The following is a 16886-nucleotide window of genomic DNA, read 5'->3' as shown; positions in this document are numbered from 1 at the left end:
TAATTCAAACCTTCGATAATGAAAATGGCTGCAACAGCTTAAAAAAAACTTCCAACAAACTTTATTTCACCTGAATGAATATTTACATTGATTGCTGATAATCTGCTCTGTACGCCTGTCAGGTTGATTGCTGTCTGAGAGTCTTTGTGTTTCTGGCACATGGAAAAATATGGTATTGATTTGAAAATGGTCCACCAGATGATCTGCTGTCCCTGTTTGTGCCACGTTGATGCTCACAGCAAACTGTAAACAACAGTTGTTGGGGATGAGCTACAGCGATGAAACCAACAACCATAGAAATACTTCACTTTTCAAGAAGACTTTTTCCAACTTCTTTATTTGAAAACTTCAGTAAGGGAAGTCTATACTTTAATACTTGATGGTGACACATGTTACAACCACACAGAAGCAGCTTCAGCAGCAGACTCCTGCCGCCCCGCTGCTCTAAGGAACGGTACAGGAAGTCATTCCTGCCGCCCGCCATCAGACTCTATCACTCCTCTGTGACCGTCAGAGCTGTGCTCACTAACTCGGACTAAAGCATCATCACAGGTGCATTTCAAACTACTCAGTTACATTAACTGTGCTTCTATCTATGCTTCTGTCTTCCCCTTGATCTGCTTTATGTGTGTATGTGCATATTCCTTCTCTGTTGCTGTCATGTGCGTGTGTGTGTATAAAAGAGTTTTTGCTGTGTTTATTTGTATGTATTTAAAATGCTGCTACTACAACTCAATTTCCCCACAGGGATTAATAAAGTTAATCTTAATACAAATTTGTGGATCTACGGAACGTAGATATTTATCCTGTTAACTCGTCTGTGTTAACTCTTTGCTGGTGTCCTCCTCACTGCAGGTTGATAAAGTCCATTGGTCGCTTCATCAGTAGAGTCACCTCCATTTCCTCCCTCTCACTGAAGAACTGAGCCCTGCCCTCCTGGCTGTGGACCGGATGAGGCAGATGGAGCCCGAGTTTACTGAAGGAGTGAGAGCAGGTAAAAAACACAGACATGTAGAGCTGGTGTGTGTGAAGTGTGTGACAGACGAGGATGTTAGGAGCCATGTGAAACTGCAAAGGAAAGCTCAGATTAAAGGGGAGCATGAGCGCCTCTGGTCTGAGCGGCTGCGGTTCAGTCCTGACAGGGAGTTCAAAGCATCACTTACTATTTCGGCGTCCGTAGATCAAGAAATTTTTCTTTCACATCCAGGACCACATCTGCTGCTTTGGTGTCAGGGAGTTTGATTTTCACCTAAGAGAGGGGAAAAGTCCTCATCTTTTCTAAAGCATACTTAAAAGAATACAAATCTCCCACATACAGGGCTGTTCAGTGGTGAAAAGCACTGACATTATCTTTCAAATAATTCAAATAATCACCAGCATGGCTTCACAGCACATGGAGGACGGGTCCTTTCGGCTCAAACCCAGAAACAGATCCTCCGTCCCGACGCTCTGCTTCAGGATGACTTCATACCTGCACACACAGAGTCTTCATAAATGTTGCACATCACTCATGTTCCATGTCCTTCATTTGTGCCCGCTCTGCAGTCTTACTCAGGCTGTGGCCGTGGGTCAGCCAGGTCCTCGTACTGGGCTCCTTCAGCCACCTCTTCCTCACTCCAGATATCTTTGCTGTTCTTCTTCATGTAGGCAGTTGAGACTAAATAAACACTGGAATCAGTTTGTATGTTTGTGTGTTTAATCTTCTTGTTGAATAAAACACAAAACATTTGGATTTACCTTCTTTATCTTTTTTAAGCAGAGGGCCGATGTGTCCAGGGCCCAGCTGTGCACCGGCTGTCACATGCTAATCAAAACAACAACAAAGGGCTTCTTTAATTTAAATTATGGACATTTATTTGGCTTATTGCACATACAGAGAAAAACTTAATCTTACTTTATAGTCTTCCTCTTCTTCCTCCTCCCGCTGAGAGGATAACAGAGCAGACAGAGCCTGCAGGTTCTGTAGTGATGATACTCCAACACAGTCCATTCATAAAACTACACTACAACCAACTGTACGTCTGAACTAATCAATAAAAAGCCAGAGCTACTCTGAAATTAGCAGCTGGAGCTAACTGCACGTCTGCGCTGTTGCTGTTGACGCTTTTCCTTGTTTCCTTGGAGACGGACAGACTTCCAGGCTGCCATAGCAACCGCTTACGTCGTTCAGACTGAATAAACAGCACGGAGGAGTGGCTCCAACGAGAAGCTCAGCGGTGTTTGTAAAAAAAACAACAACTTTGAAAACAAAATACTGTAGATCGATTCAAATGAATAATGAAAAAAATAATAATAAATAAATAAAGTAATTTCTTGGCCTCCGACATTATATCTACAGATTATTCGTTCTTATTATAAATAGATATATTTTAATGTGTAATACAGCCCTTTAGAGAAACTGCTTTTGCTTTCTACCGTAATAAACCAGTTTGGCAACAAAACCCACAGAAAGGCGGCGCCATGACTCTTGTCCCTCCGCGGACACCGTACTGTATGCATGGCCCTCAGAGATCATGCTGAAGGTGACAGGTAGCGCCATGCCGGGAGCGCTGAATCTGATGTCGTCCACCGTGCTCGCTGCTGCCGGTGACCCGGAAAAAGAGGTCCCGGCCCCGGTAAACCGGGACGAACTTTCTCTGTACACCGCTCCTCCGCCAAAGTCTCAGTATGTGGAAACTGAAGCGGGGCAGCTGGAGGAGAGTGTCGCCACCCTCAGGAAGTTAGTGGAGCCGTACGCGCTTTGGTGCCGGGACACCTACGGTCGAATTAAACCCAAAGTTCGGAGTGTTGTCCAGCTTGGAAACGACACCTACGCCTACGTGAAGGACCCTCCGAAGGACTTCTACCCCCGGGCAGGAATCATCGGCTTCACCGGGATCCTGGGATTGTTCGTCGCTAGAGGCTCCAGGATTAAGAAGCTCGTGTACCCGGCCGGCCTGATGACCGTCAGCGCCTCCCTGTACTACCCCGAGCGGGCTGCGGCCATCGCAAAGTCAAGCGGAGACTCCGTGTACGACTGCGCGGTGCAGAGCTACGCGGCGGTGGAGAAGATGCTGAACCCCTGGAGTGAACCCGACAAGGGGACCAAGTCAGACAGTGAACCCTGAGCAGCTCTGACTGCATCCAACCAGCAATAACAAACCATTCATCACTGACACGTCCTACCTGATCAGTGTGACTGCTTCATGCCCACTTCTTGCACTAAAGGCTTCACATGTAACTCAGGCTGGGCATGGCTCCTCACAGGGAATATGCAACTTGATTTCTTTACCTCTGCTTCCAATCTGAATGTATATTTATGTAGAGAATAATCAATGTCTTACATTAAAAACCAGGTTTTTACCTTATTCTGTGTGTCTGAAAGTGTTTAAAAATCAGATTTCACATTAAAAAAAGTTTCCTTCTCGGAGGTTTCATGCTGAGAAAGCAGCCGCCCTACGAGCAGTGATTGCATTAGCGACACAACCCTTCCTGTTCACTAGAAACCAAATTACATTATTCGTAATGACAGGAAAGTGGTGCTGGGAAACTAAAGGGGTGTGAATGCGCTGTGACTGTTTAACATTTTTATTCTTGACAGTCAAAAAAAAAAAAGTACAAAAATTAAATATGAACCACTTTAAAGAAATCCCCTCAGAGCAGCACCAGCTTCTCGTTTAGAGCGATCTGTGCTTGAGTGAGGTTGGACAGGTAGGTCACCATCAACAGGTCCTGCGACAACAACAAAAAGGCAGCGTTTAGATTTTATTCAAACATCATGAGTTAAATGTTCATCACACCAATGACAGGACGGTAAACCTAATCATATGAGGAGCTCTTACATTGATGTTGGAGTTGAGCATGTTCTCAAAGTCCTCAGGAGGGATGGTGGGAACCTTGTTGACTAGATCCATGAGGAAACGGCCCACGCTGTTATCAGCTGTCACCTTGCCAGACTGAGACAGATTGACCAGCTTTACAATGACAGCAGCAATCAGCTTTAAACTGAATTACGTCTTCACAGAGACGACAGACTGGGAGACGGCGAACTGTCAGAGGACGCTGCCTTATCATTAAGCCTGTAATGAACCAGTTTAATACTCACCAGCACATCCTCAATGTATGCGAGCACGGTGGCCAGCATGTCCTGTACCCTGGCTGCAGAGCAAGCCACCTGGGATAGGTCAGATGTCAGCCCCTTGGTGCGACTGGGGGTCACACGTGTCCTCTGCAGAAGGTCCACTGAAACACCCAAGATGGGAGTGGTTGAGTACAGGAAGGTTTTTTTCTTCCAAAATTATTTATTTATTTTCTTTATTCTTACCGCCTATTCTCTCGGTGTCATAGTAGATGTACTTGACAGACAGGGGCGTGAACATCACACCAACAGTCTTTCCGGGCACGCCCATCTGTGCGCTGTGTGGATGTTCAGAAAGGCTCTGTCAGTCTTTCATGGCTTATACAAACAAAAGAGTGACTGATAGATCAGCTGACCTGACGTAGGCGCGGATGTTCATCTTGCCGCTCTGCAGAGCCGAGTCCACGGTCAGGTGAATGGGGTTGGAGGCCTCACGGCTGTAGTACTCGTGGATGAGCACTGAGTGTTCTGTGATGTCGAATCCTGTGGCATACCTGTCAGCAGAGTGGTCACCGTATGTTAGTATGTTAGAGCAGCATTTCACTTTGTATGATCTGTTAAATGCCAAATAGGAAAAACCTGACGCACCATCCGATGATGACCTCTGTGGGTGACACCCTCTTGTGAAGCTCATACATGTTCTTGGCAAACTCCATGTCCACAGCGACCTGTTGGCAAACAGGATCCCTTTGACACATGTCCAAGTCTTTACAAATTAACCTTTCTTTACAAGTGTGGGAGCACACTTCTACATGTTTACTACTCATTTCTTGGTGAACTGCAGATTAATTATACCTGACAGCACAGCAAAACGTGCTGTCTAAGGTTCTGTTCGGTTCTGAAAAAAATGATTTCCTGTTAGCCCACTATTATTGTTCTGTGCCATTCAATAACCTAACATAGCATCAGAATAATGCACCCATGATTATGTAGAGAAATAATACTCAGCACAGCATATTTTTATTGCCTGATTTGATTGACAGGTTTCTAGTTGTGGTTTCTTATTGTCAATCATCTCCCACATACGTAAACATAATTAAATTAGCATGATAAATAAATACGTTTAACAGCATACCTCATCTTCAGACTCATTGTGAGGGACAGAGAAGCAGTTGGTCACTTCAATAGAGTGCTTGTCACAGGTACCTGAGAGGAGAAATAATATAATTTCATCATCTAGCAAGCTATCGTTACATTAGCTAGCTACAAAGAAGGTACACAAGAAGCTAAACAGCTGACGAGCCGCTACATTAACTAACATCTACGATAATAACACCCGCTTTCTGTCGCAATATATAAGAGGACAGACATTATAACACACGAACTTGACAGACCGTCCTAATTTTCAGCTATATTAACATTTTGTCGGATAAACAGCTGTTACAAAGTGATGCTGCTAGCTGTTTAGCTAGCTAGTCGCTGCTAATGCTTGCCAGATGTAGGTTAGCTACTGCATTGAACTGAGGCAGCATGCGTTAGCAGGCTAGCTAACATTAGCCAGTTATCCATCACCTGATTCCTTACTCATCGGTCCATTCCAGGAAGAACAAATATGTCAACTTCTTACTTACCCAAAAGGGTTCCAATCACACGGCTTGCTCCCTCATTTCTTCGCTCGTAAGAGTCGCAGATAGAAGCGAGAACGACGGGGTGAATTTTCACCACTGGCCCGTACACCGACATCTTGGAAAAGGAGGATAAGTTACCGGCTTCCGTCCACACGTTTACCGCCACCTAGAGGCTGGAGGCCGGATAGCGCTAATCGAATATGACGCTAATTACAGTGGCGTAGGAAGCATTAAAAATGTGTGTGTGTGTCTGCCACCTTCTCTCATTTACAGAGACAAAAACCTGGCAAATCTCCCTCATGTCCACCTGATAGAGTTTTCCCGTCATCACTCACCTCAGTAATAGAATGTCCTCCACTGTCTTTATTTTTATTTGCTAATAAAACTGCTGAATTCACAACAAACCTTGTGGATGTGTTTATAATGATGCGCTGCCTCATCTGCTACATCAGTGTTTCCCTGTTCATATAATGCACCACTGTGTCCTGACGATCCATTATATGTATTTTATTCTTGCTGATAAGAATAGGAGCAGGTGGCCATGTGCACTGGCTCGGCGAGGCTGAAGCTAGCAGGCTAACAGAAGCTAACCTGGCCTTATTACAATATGGGTTAATGCTGAAAACAACTTAACTCTCCGTGTCTTTGTTGGGAATCTCCTCATGTCAGTAGCTTCCTCCCAACGTTTCTAAGTTGATTTAACATCAACCTAACGTCACCTGGGGCCATGTCACAAAACAGTCAGGCTTTAGCATGAGCTGGACTTTGTGGGATGACACTGACCTTACCTCCTCCAGCTTCGACCAGCACCAACGGTTCTCTTTGCAGTGTTTTACGCTCGCTCGAAGAAAGCCACTGGGTTTGTTAGCTCCGTTACTATAGTAACGGTTTTGCAGAGCTGTGGTAACCAGGAAAAGTGGGTTTCAGCGGTGAGGTTATTCTCTTATGAACCAAGTGGAACGGAGTTTTTTCACGAGCAATAGAAACAGCGTTAGGTGGAGTTTCCTACTCAGTAAATGTGGGGGGGGGGGGGGGGGGGGGGGCACGTCCCCCTCTGATATAATGGTAGCTACGCCCTTGCGCTAATTACTGTGCATGATGTTATTGATGTGTGTAATTGCTGCTGTAAGAAGAAGTTGATAAATGAATGAATAAAAGGTCTGGCAGTCAGAGAGGAGGGACGCGACTGTCCCCTCTGTTGTTGGAAACGTGGAGCGTCTGAGGCGGGCAGGGTTGATGGGAGGGCTGGGCTGACGACAGCATCCTCCGCCGCTCACAGGCTCCACACCTGACTGACTCCATCAGACGCACAGAGGATGGAGCTCTCGGCGCTGCCGGGTTATCGTCCTGCTGCCACCATTTCGCACGTCCACATGTTTTCAGCGTGATCATCAGCTGTTTTTTTTTGCCTTGATTATTATTATTCAGCGGATCAGGGTGTTCTGTTATGTGTTTTCTTTTTAATCAGGCTAAACGCTGAGCGCTCGGATCGCTTTTGTTTTCCTGGATACACGGACTGGGTGCTGCGTCGCTGGTAAACACCAGAAATGGGTGTCATCGAACCAAGGCTGCTGTTCCCGGCTCTCTCCTGGACCAGACTGGCTTCTTTCTTATGATAAAACATCGGTCCGATCCACATCTGCCACATCTGTAAGCTGCCACACTGAGCAGGTAAGGATTCTGTCCTGACATGGATCCACAGCCCCTGCTGTCGGGTTGTGGAGCCTGCTGGCTGACTCACAGACCCCCCCTTTTTAATAGAGGCTATTTCTGATCCATCTATCAGGCGTAGTGCGTCATCTTGATTGTCACCATCAGACTCCTCTCTCTTGCGTCTCTCCACCAATTGTCCAAAATCGGCCCAGTCTACACAGAGGACTCCATTTTACTGTGCACGTCACATCAGAGACACAGCAGAGTCTCAGAGTCCACATACACATTTAACTCCGCTTCTAACATGGGACTTATGTAAGGAATCTGCAGGCCTGTGGTGTAAACCCACCACATTTAAAATAGCGCTTATACAACGCACACATGCATGGACCACACACACACACACACACACACACCACACACACGGCCTGAGGCGTTTTATGCAGATAAAAGTGGCACTAATGTGCATTTTCCACTCCACTCCAGACCTAAACAGATGTAGCTCAATCCTAAAAATCCACATTTTTGTTCTTTGTTTTTGTTTATTATCATTTTGTTTATTATCATTTTTAAAGTATCTTCAAAGAAATTAAATCAACGTAAGTGTCAGAGATGTTCCCGGAAGTAGGTGCATCTCTTTTAAAAATCATTAGTCGGAGTTATTGTGACAGCAAAGCAGATAATCAATGCTGTGATTTCATTTCATCGCTGTGTTCTTCACTTTTATTCCAGGCTTCAGTCAAGCAAACAAATGGTCCAATCAATAGCCGCTGGACAGTGTCTGCCATAGAGGGAGGATATCAATAACACACGAATACGCCTCACACACACACAGAGACACACAGACACACACATAAGAACAGGCCATGGCGCTGGAGAACTCCGTCTTCCCCTCACGTCCTGACTCCCTGTCTCTCCCCGTGGAGGAGAAGGGTGAAGGGGAAGAAGTGGAGGTGGCCACAGAAGCCACCGCCTCCACGCGGGTCTTCAACGTGTCAGAGGAGCTGGGTCACGTCGTCACCACGGAGACAACGCCATCCCCTCCCACCTCGGCTAAGGTCAACAGGTCGTTCCAGGACAAACTGGCCGAACGGGAGGCCAATGCCATCCAGCCCAGGAAGAAGACCCAGGGGACGGAGAAGGAGAGGGGACGCTTCGGCTGGGGTGAGTCACTGTCAACGCTGCAGACACAGCAGTACGGACCTCGTCACGTATCTGTTTAAAGAACAGAGGGTACTGACCGGCTCTGGTGTTCGAATCAACATTCTCTCTCTCCACATTCACAAACTGTATCCACTGCACCTCCACCACTCTCTTGAAGTTGTAGCAAACCTGCTCTAATTTGTGCTGCAGTGCTTCACCCCTCAGCCATTTCCACCCAGGCTGCTGACAAAGCAGGTCAATATGGCTGTATTTCAAAGAATTTGAAGGATTACAGTGCAAATCCTTCAAATTTGTACACAGTCCTCGTTAGTATAGTGGACAGTATCTCCGCCTGTCACGCGGAAGACCGGTTCCCGATGGGGAGTTCCTTTATGCAATTTCCCCATTGTGGGACTAATAATGGTTTCTTAATCTTAATCTTAAAAAAGAGAACAATCAACAACAAGGACGAACTCTATGTAACACTACTAGTTCAATATTTGCAGTTCCAACACTATATTCCATCGTTTAGAGTGTGTATCATAGCAATGTAGCTCTCCAACAAGGAAAAGCCACAATAAGCACGATGCTAGCGCCTCTTACTGCCCGTCCACAGGATCAGTTGTTTCCATGCCTCCCATTCATTGTAAGCAGTGAGTTCTGAAAAGACGGGGTGTCACCACCTCCAAGAACTTTAACAGTTACTGTTTGATCGCTCTGAACTGAAGCCAGCTGCCATGTTGTTTTCAATCCAGGAGCCTACAAACTGAGGTGTAGTCATTATTTCTTTGTTGACCGGTCGGCCATAAAGCATCACAATATATTCACAACACCGAACACAAGTCGTAGCTGTTATATTTGTTTATACACTGGAGTCTGAGCTACGTTAGCTTAGCATCTATCCCACTGAGCTACAGACAGTCCTGGTTTCACACTATTCTATGACCATATTAGGTGCAAGTTCACCTACATACTATGGTCATGAATGTTCTTTTTGTTTGTTGTGAAGTTCTTCTTTCTTGCATTATTGATATTATTGATACGGGGATACACTCTGATTAATTCATTCAGCTCTGGGGTACTAAACAAAAACAAAGTCACCGGCTGCCCTCGTTGTTGTCGTACAGCTACTGAAGTCCAGTGTTGTGGCTTTTATGCTGCGGGTGTTTGATGATGCCATCCTGTCGCTCTTCATCTGCTCTCTCTTCCTCACCTGTCTGATTTCATTTCAGCGTTTCCCTTCGTCTGCAGCCTGACGCTCCTCTGAGCACACGCTGCTTCTCTCCAAGTGTCTGTGTCCCCCGGCTCGTTCTGTCTCTGTGAGCCTTCAGTCAGAGCTTCAAACAGTGAAAACTTTCCAAGAATTCAAAAAGGCAGCCTTGCATGTGTTTGTTTCAAAAGGCTTCTTGGAGCTAAAGGGGTTAGGAGACACTCATAAAGCCGTCATGGTTGTTTCATGTGAACAGAAAGTCACTCATTGCCCATGTTTGTTTGTTGTCACCTCTCTGTTTTTGATCTGCTCCCTGTGATCCGTCCTCCAGCCCGGGCCCGCCGTAAGAGGCAGCGCTACGTGGAGAAGAACGGCCGCTGCAACGTCCAGCACGGCAACATGAGGGAGACTTACCGCTACCTGACTGACATCTTCACCACGCTGGTCGACCTCAACTGGCGCTGCTCGCTCTTCGTCTTTGTCATGGCCTACGCGGTCACATGGCTCTTCTTCGGGGCCATCTGGTACCTCATAGCCTACTGCAGGTAAGAATCAAAGAGAGAGCCTTCAGTGCTGAAGCAACAGGAGCCAGTTTCCATTTGACCTTTAACCAGAATTGTGCTCTGGAGCTTTTAGGGCTGCTTTAGGAGTACCTACCTCTCAAAAAGCATTTTTTTTATCATCTACTGGGGAAGATGCATCATGTTGAAGCACAACTGTCGCCCAAAATGGCAGAAAAAAAATCATTCAGGCACCGTGGCCACATTAGTATGAATCAAAAACCGGGTTTAGCTCAGCTCTGTGCTTCCTTCTACCCTCCTCTTCACCCTCCAGATAGTTTGATATTTTGGGAAATACTCTCACGTCTCATCTCTGTACTTTCCTGCAGTCAGAATAAAAGCGAGCTCACTCTCGTGTCTGTACAACAAACATGACTCTGAAGCAGTTTTGTGCTAAGCAAAGCTAACTGTCAGGCTGATATGAGGGTGGTATTGATCTTCTCATCAAACCTGTCATCACACTATTCCTCATCGTCCTCGTTTCTGCCACGACGCCTTAAAAAAAAAAAGCCCATTTATTCAGGCAGAATGCAGACAAAGCCGTAGTAATATCACAGCGTATTTCATCCTGATGTGTTACCTCCTCGCTTGATGTGTCTGCTGGATCCCGGCTCTAATTAGCTAACGTATTCGTCTCATAAAAACCGTGACCTTTTTTTTTTTATATCAATTACAGGACAACCTAAGGTGTGCCAGAAAGCTGTCAGTGTTGCTGCAGTCACCAACACAGGTCAATAAAAAGTCTTAGATTATAGAAATGACTTTACACCACTTTCATTAATTAGCTCTCCCTCTCTGGCTGGACTTGTGTTAACCAGGGACATTAGCCTGTGCAGCATGTGTTTCAGAGGCAGAGTATGTGATGATATATGAGGAAAAAAGTAGCAGCGTGGTGAAAAAGTGACGGTGTAATGTCGGCTTAATCGCTGCGCCTAAACCTGATGAGCAGGATTACTTCATTCCATTACAGGGATAAGCTGAAAGGTGATGAGAGAGATGAGTCATCATGTATATATTTCTGCACCTCTGATCTAAAAATATCAATCATCTCACTTTCTCTCTATTTTTCTCTCTTGACACCCAATTTGTCACCCCCCCTCCCCCTCTCTCTCTCCCTCACCTTCTCACACATTCTCCTCCTTTTCTTCTCAAGGGGTGATCTGGACCATCTGGAGGATGAGACGTGGACGCCGTGCGTCAACAATGTCAACGGTTTCATCTCGGCTTTCCTGTTCTCCATCGAGACGGAGACCACTATTGGCTACGGACACCGCGTCATCACTGACCAGTGTCCAGTGGGCACCATGCTGCTGCTGCTGCAGGCCATACTGGGATCAATGGTCAACGCCTTCATGGTGAGACTGGTAGAAAACTCAGACACAGGGGAACCTTTACAGCAGAAATAAAGGTGTTTACAGCCTGGTACAAAAAGCTTTTAGTCTCTATTGATAAGGTCCTGTTTAGTGACCAATGTATGGGGGATGAATGTTTATATATCTTACTCATTTAGTACTCATAACTATGAGTGTGACCTCTTGGGGTGACAGGTGGACAGCTCCACTGATGCTTCACCTCTTTGCCTGTATTTGGATTAACCTCGAGTTTAGGTGGACTATGACAGTCAGAGCCTCTAATAGGGACTCAGAACTGCTCTTCAGAAACCTATAGGTGACATCATTGACCATTGTAATATACAGTCTATGCTAACAACACCCGCAATTATGCAAAATGTTCAGCCTTCATATCATTTTGATGTAAAAAGGTCGTCCCACATACAGTTATCATGTATGGAGAAAGATACATTACAGTTTGTATCAGGCTGTAAACATATTTATTTCTGCTTTAAAGTGGCGTAACACAGAAATCTATGGGGATTGATTTGCCTGTTGAGCCACCCTCAACCTCAACCTCAGCTTGGTTTCATGAAAAGATGTATGAATCACTCCAGGTGAAAGTCTGCAGCATTGTGCCACCACCATCCCCAGCCTCACCAGACCATTTTTACAAGGCTAATCTGTGGCTAAATCATTCCACGACTGGGGTGATGGTGGTGCCATTGTTCTGTTTTGGCCAGAAACAGCATGAAATAACATACCAATAGCTTAAAATACAAGCACACGCCTGTAAAACTCAGTTTCCTTGAGCCCAAAGAATGAACAGCAAATGCTTCAGTGCTGTGCAGACGAAATGACACATATTATGTGCAGATGGTGTCTTCCTGTAAAAGAATATTTACATTGAAAATGCTGATGGAGCTCTTTTTTTTGCATGATGTAAGCACTCCTTTGATGAGGAGGAATTCACTCACACGGACCTCCAGGATGAATCATGTTTATGCATGTTTGCGAGCTGGAAACCTGCCATATTACCAACGGATGGGCATGTGGGATGTTTTACTATGCATAATAAAAAGCGGTTGAGTCTGAGGCTGCTCCCAGTGTCGCTGCTGTTTAATACACTGAAAATTAAAAAAAGCTCAGCATTAGTGAAAATGAAGACGTTCATTTATAAATCATCCTCTGCAAATATTTGAGGATCGAACACTTTCTGAGCGTCTCTCCTGTTTTTTCCCCTCTCCATCCAGGTTGGCTGCATGTTTGTAAAGATTTCGCAGCCCAACAAACGAGCTGAGACGTTGGTGTTCTCCAAACACGCCGTCATCTCCCTGAGAGACGACAAGCTCTGTCTCATGTTTAGGGTCGGCGACCTTCGCAGTTCCCACATCGTCGGGGCCAACATGAGAGCCAAACTCATCAAGTCCAAGCAGACTCAGGAGGGTAAGAAAGTGCAATCCTGCCACTGTGCTGCTAGCTGGAGACAGAGACAGAGCTGTCCTTTTGACATCTGAAATGCTTCCTCACCTCCACCTGTCTCCTCCAGGTGAGTTCATCCCTTTAGACCAGACAGACATCAGCGTGGGCTTTGAGACAGGCGATGATCGCCTCTTCCTGGTCTCGCCGTTGGTGATCTCTCATGAGATTGATGCCCGTTCGCCGTTCTGGGACATGTCCCAGGCCCAGCTGGAGAAGGAGGACTTCGAGATAGTCGTCATCCTGGAGGGGATGGTGGAGGCCACAGGTGGGTAAACTTTCAATTCTCTCATTATTATGAAAATTACCATGAAAATTGACTCACTTTTGGAGGAAGCCCTCTAGAGGCACCAAGAGGAACTGCGTGTCTACATTGATGTCATTTTTTTAGGTCAAACCAAGTGGCAACCTTCGGGGCTCAAAGTTGAAGCCCATGCGGAATGGTCAAAACGTGTAATTCACGCTGCAACCACTAGGGGCTGGCTCCAGAAGCGAGTCATTTCCCATAGACTTCTAGAAAAGAACATGTTTACAGCCTGGTACAAAAAAACACTCTGGTCTCAGATGACAGGTTCTCTTCTAGTGTCGATTGTACGGGTGTGTTGTTTTACAACTCACTCATTTTAATTGTATTCGGACTTAAAATTACACATAATTATGGGCGTTGCTGCTTGAGTGACAGGCGGTTGCCGTATCACAGTGAGTTTCCTGCTTCCACGATCGCCCGCCCCCCTAAACTCTGCTCATGCTCCCCCTCTTTGTCCATATTTAGAGTTTTTGGTGGACGTGACGCTGCCAACATGGCGGCGGTCATCACGTCCTGGAGCCTCCCACCGAGCCTCAAAACAGTTTTTACTGTCACTGGGTCAAACCTAGCTGAACAGCCTCCTTTGTCTGAGCTTGAGTTCACTTCCTCCCCCAAATATGTTTAAGTGTTCTCCTCTTCATGTGTTGCGTTATTAAAAAATAATGGTGCATTAAATCATTAAATTGCAGCTACATTACTCACCACAAACAATAAAAAAAAATCACATTTATAGAGCTGACTAAACAAATACCATTACTAGTCAATGTTTTCATAGTAAGAGGTTTTATGGTTTTTTAGTGATTTAAAAGGAAAAACATGTTGCACAGTAGAACTACTTAACAACATTACAATGTATGAGGAATAATGCCATGCAATTTAATTTGACTGTAAAGTTCCAGTAGCCTTTTTATACTGTAAATGGATGTTTGGCTGCAGCAGCTAGAAACAAGCATTAGTAAATTAATCTTGCAGATGCGTACAGGGGTCTGATAGGACGCTGTTTTTACTCGAAAAATGTCCATTAGAAAATGACATTTCTGAGATTTGATCGCCAATCTTTGTGTTGTGTTTTTTCGGGAAGCAGTGCTGTGATTATGAGGGGGATTATACTGTACATATATACACTGTGAAATATCAGTGAGCTCGTAAAACTGGAGATTCATCTCCCCTGGAGCACAGCACAGGGCCCTTCTGTGCTCACTGACTCTTGATAAATCATTGCTTAAAAGCATGAAATGTGAATTTGTTGTGTTGTGGGATTCAGACACTTGAAGCTCCCTCCAGTCTCAGGAGTGTTTTTAAACAAACCTTTTAGATTTACAGCACCCCGAGTGGGCCGATCGCTGCTCTCACAGCCTAAAAACTACAAAAACCAAACAGCAGTCGGGTAGGGAGAAGATTTGTTTATCTCCTTCTCTTCATCTCCTCCTCGTGTCAGCCTGAATCTGACATCAGGGTAACAGACTCCGTTGCTCCACGCTGCTTCCCTCACACCTATTCATGCTGTGTCTCCATGAGGCAGAGGTGGCTGCTCTGCCTGCTCCAGATATTGATTCCTTCAGTCAGAGTGCTGCTACAAACAGGCAGCTGACAGTCATAACTCTGCTGCACTCCACAGAGCGACAGCCTGCATATTAAACTGCTCCTACTGAACATTTCAGAAGTCCTGTAAGCTCTGTAAAAAACTTTTTGTAGTCATCAGTTCTTTTTTGTGCGCGCAGGGATGACATGCCAGGCCAGGAGCTCGTACCTGGCGGAGGAGGTGATGTGGGGTCACAGGTTCAGCCCGATGATGTGCCTGGCAGAGGGCTTCTTCGACATCGACTACGGGGCCTTTCACCACACATTTGAGGTAATAACACGGCTTAAACTAAAGGCCTGAATGATTTTTAATGGATGAAATGTAACCTTTTCTGACACAAGAACACACTATTTTATATAAAAACGAGAAAACATCTCGCTCACTAGCAGCAGGCTCAGCTGCTCTGTCACAAGGAAAAACAACTCTTCCTCTGTCATCCCTATTCCTGTCTCCACCTACATGTGAATGTAACAGCTGAATTCTCACATTCTCCTGGGGTTGTTGAAAGGCATGCTGGGAAATGTAGGAGCTCTAACTCAGGGACTAATCTTTGCATAGATGAGAGCTGTAGATTTCAAACCAAAGCTTTGAATGTAAGGAGATACAGATGATCGTTCCTGACACATGTTTCTACCTCCCCAAAAAAAGGTGGACACGCCCTCCTGCTCAGCACGAGAGCTCTCATTGGCCGCGGCCAGACTGGACGCTCACCTCTACTGGTCCATCTCTAGCAGACTGGACGAAGAGCCCACCCTGGCCAGCCCCGAGGCCAAGCAGCCGGACGGCGGCTCGGCCAACAGCAAAACAGGCGAGACGACCTTCATCGTCGGGGAGATGACCGACATCCAGGAGCAAACAGGACTGGGCGAGCTGAACGGCAGCGTCGCCACCGACCAATCGGAATCAGAGGCCTAGAACGGAGAATGTTTACAAAGACCTTCAGTATATCACCACCACCACCACCACCACCTACACATCACAGTTAACGTTAGCAGACCTTTTCTTTCAAGGCAAAAACAAGTAGTGTCATTAGGCTCAGTTCTGCAGTATCCGCCATGTTTTCAGTTTTCACGTGAAGGAGTTTATTTCTTGATATTTTGTCTTTTATTTGTTCGTTCGTCTTTGTTACAAGCGTACTGTATATGTGTACTATTTTTCAAATGGTTGTGTTAGCTCCAATCACCCTTGCCTATATCTACATTTAAATAACAATACTATGCTTTGGGTGGGGTCAGCTGCAGTAGGCCTACATGCTGCGGACCAAAGCAGAATGTTACAAAGACGAGCGGGTGGCCGTGCGTGCAGAGTAAACTGTGTGTTCACATTTAAAAAAATAGTGCATAGATGCTTCGATCTCACCTGCACTACTAGACTGGTAGAAGTAACCTCACATCTCTGTAGATGCAATGATTGTTCTAGGATGTCGTCAGGGTGGGAATGTAACACCAGCCCACAGCTGCTGGTAGATATTTCTCTGTGTAATTTGGTGCTAGTAAAAAAAAATCCTTTAATTATTTCGGCTCACAAATAGTGTTAAAGAAATACAACACACACACACACAGCTGTTTCCTGCTCTGAGCGTGAACACAAAGTCTAATGTTTGTTATTGATAATATGAACTTGCTGCATTGAGGTGAATGTGGTGAGAACAGAGAACATGTTGTGTTTTGTTGGTTGTGTAGCACAAGGGTCCTATCTATCGTTTGTCCCCGGCCAAATAGAAACTAAAAGCACAACAGTGTCCTGCTGGGTTCAGCTCAAACTCCTGCTTCTGCTGCTGTGTATATATATATAGATACGTATATATATATGTGGCCATTTTTACTTGGTGTTTTTAATATTTAATAGAACACATCAAATAGGATTAATAAACTACAGTATATTAACAGCAGCTGTCTATGAGTGTGTGTTTGTTTTGTCGTTGTTGACATGTTCC

General features: G+C 45.4%; 4 protein-coding genes across 4 annotated transcripts; 2 read left to right on the top strand and 2 right to left on the bottom strand.

The window, feature by feature from the left end:
* Nucleotides 1-226: 226 nt before the first annotated feature.
* dnaaf6 (dynein axonemal assembly factor 6) lies at nucleotides 227-2485 on the bottom strand. Its single transcript, XM_028427111.1, has 6 exons — nucleotides 1895-2485; nucleotides 1738-1804; nucleotides 1552-1657; nucleotides 1375-1471; nucleotides 1164-1249; nucleotides 227-976 (listed from the first exon to the last, which is right to left on the bottom strand). The coding sequence occupies exons 1-6, from the start codon at nucleotides 1988-1990 to the stop codon at nucleotides 847-849; spliced, it is 582 nt and encodes a 193-aa protein (XP_028282912.1). The 5' UTR covers nucleotides 1991-2485; the 3' UTR covers nucleotides 227-846.
* LOC114449433 (MICOS complex subunit MIC26-like) lies at nucleotides 2480-3347 on the top strand. Its single transcript, XM_028427110.1, has one exon. The coding sequence runs from the start codon at nucleotides 2514-2516 to the stop codon at nucleotides 3105-3107; it is 594 nt and encodes a 197-aa protein (XP_028282911.1). The 5' UTR covers nucleotides 2480-2513; the 3' UTR covers nucleotides 3108-3347.
* A 204-nt stretch (nucleotides 3348-3551) lies between these two features.
* On the bottom strand, nucleotides 3552-5829 carry eif3f (eukaryotic translation initiation factor 3, subunit F). The gene is made up of 8 exons (XM_028427109.1): nucleotides 5689-5829; nucleotides 5193-5263; nucleotides 4706-4785; nucleotides 4474-4611; nucleotides 4304-4395; nucleotides 4085-4221; nucleotides 3822-3935; nucleotides 3552-3711 (listed from the first exon to the last, which is right to left on the bottom strand). The coding sequence occupies exons 1-8, from the start codon at nucleotides 5798-5800 to the stop codon at nucleotides 3634-3636; spliced, it is 822 nt and encodes a 273-aa protein (XP_028282910.1). The 5' UTR covers nucleotides 5801-5829; the 3' UTR covers nucleotides 3552-3633.
* Nucleotides 5830-6991: 1162 nt separating this feature from the next.
* On the top strand, nucleotides 6992-16484 carry kcnj9 (potassium inwardly rectifying channel subfamily J member 9). The gene is made up of 8 exons (XM_028427108.1): nucleotides 6992-7356; nucleotides 8071-8502; nucleotides 10023-10236; nucleotides 11405-11606; nucleotides 12836-13028; nucleotides 13132-13329; nucleotides 15090-15220; nucleotides 15599-16484. The coding sequence occupies exons 2-8, from the start codon at nucleotides 8205-8207 to the stop codon at nucleotides 15863-15865; spliced, it is 1503 nt and encodes a 500-aa protein (XP_028282909.1). The 5' UTR covers nucleotides 6992-7356; nucleotides 8071-8204; the 3' UTR covers nucleotides 15866-16484.
* Nucleotides 16485-16886: the final 402 nt, after the last annotated feature.

This window comes from Parambassis ranga, chromosome 17 (genome assembly GCF_900634625.1).
Source record: "Parambassis ranga chromosome 17, fParRan2.1, whole genome shotgun sequence".
In the NCBI taxonomy this organism is placed as follows: Eukaryota; Metazoa; Chordata; class Actinopteri; family Ambassidae; genus Parambassis; species Parambassis ranga.
This window is presented reverse-complemented; position numbering and strand designations above follow the sequence as displayed.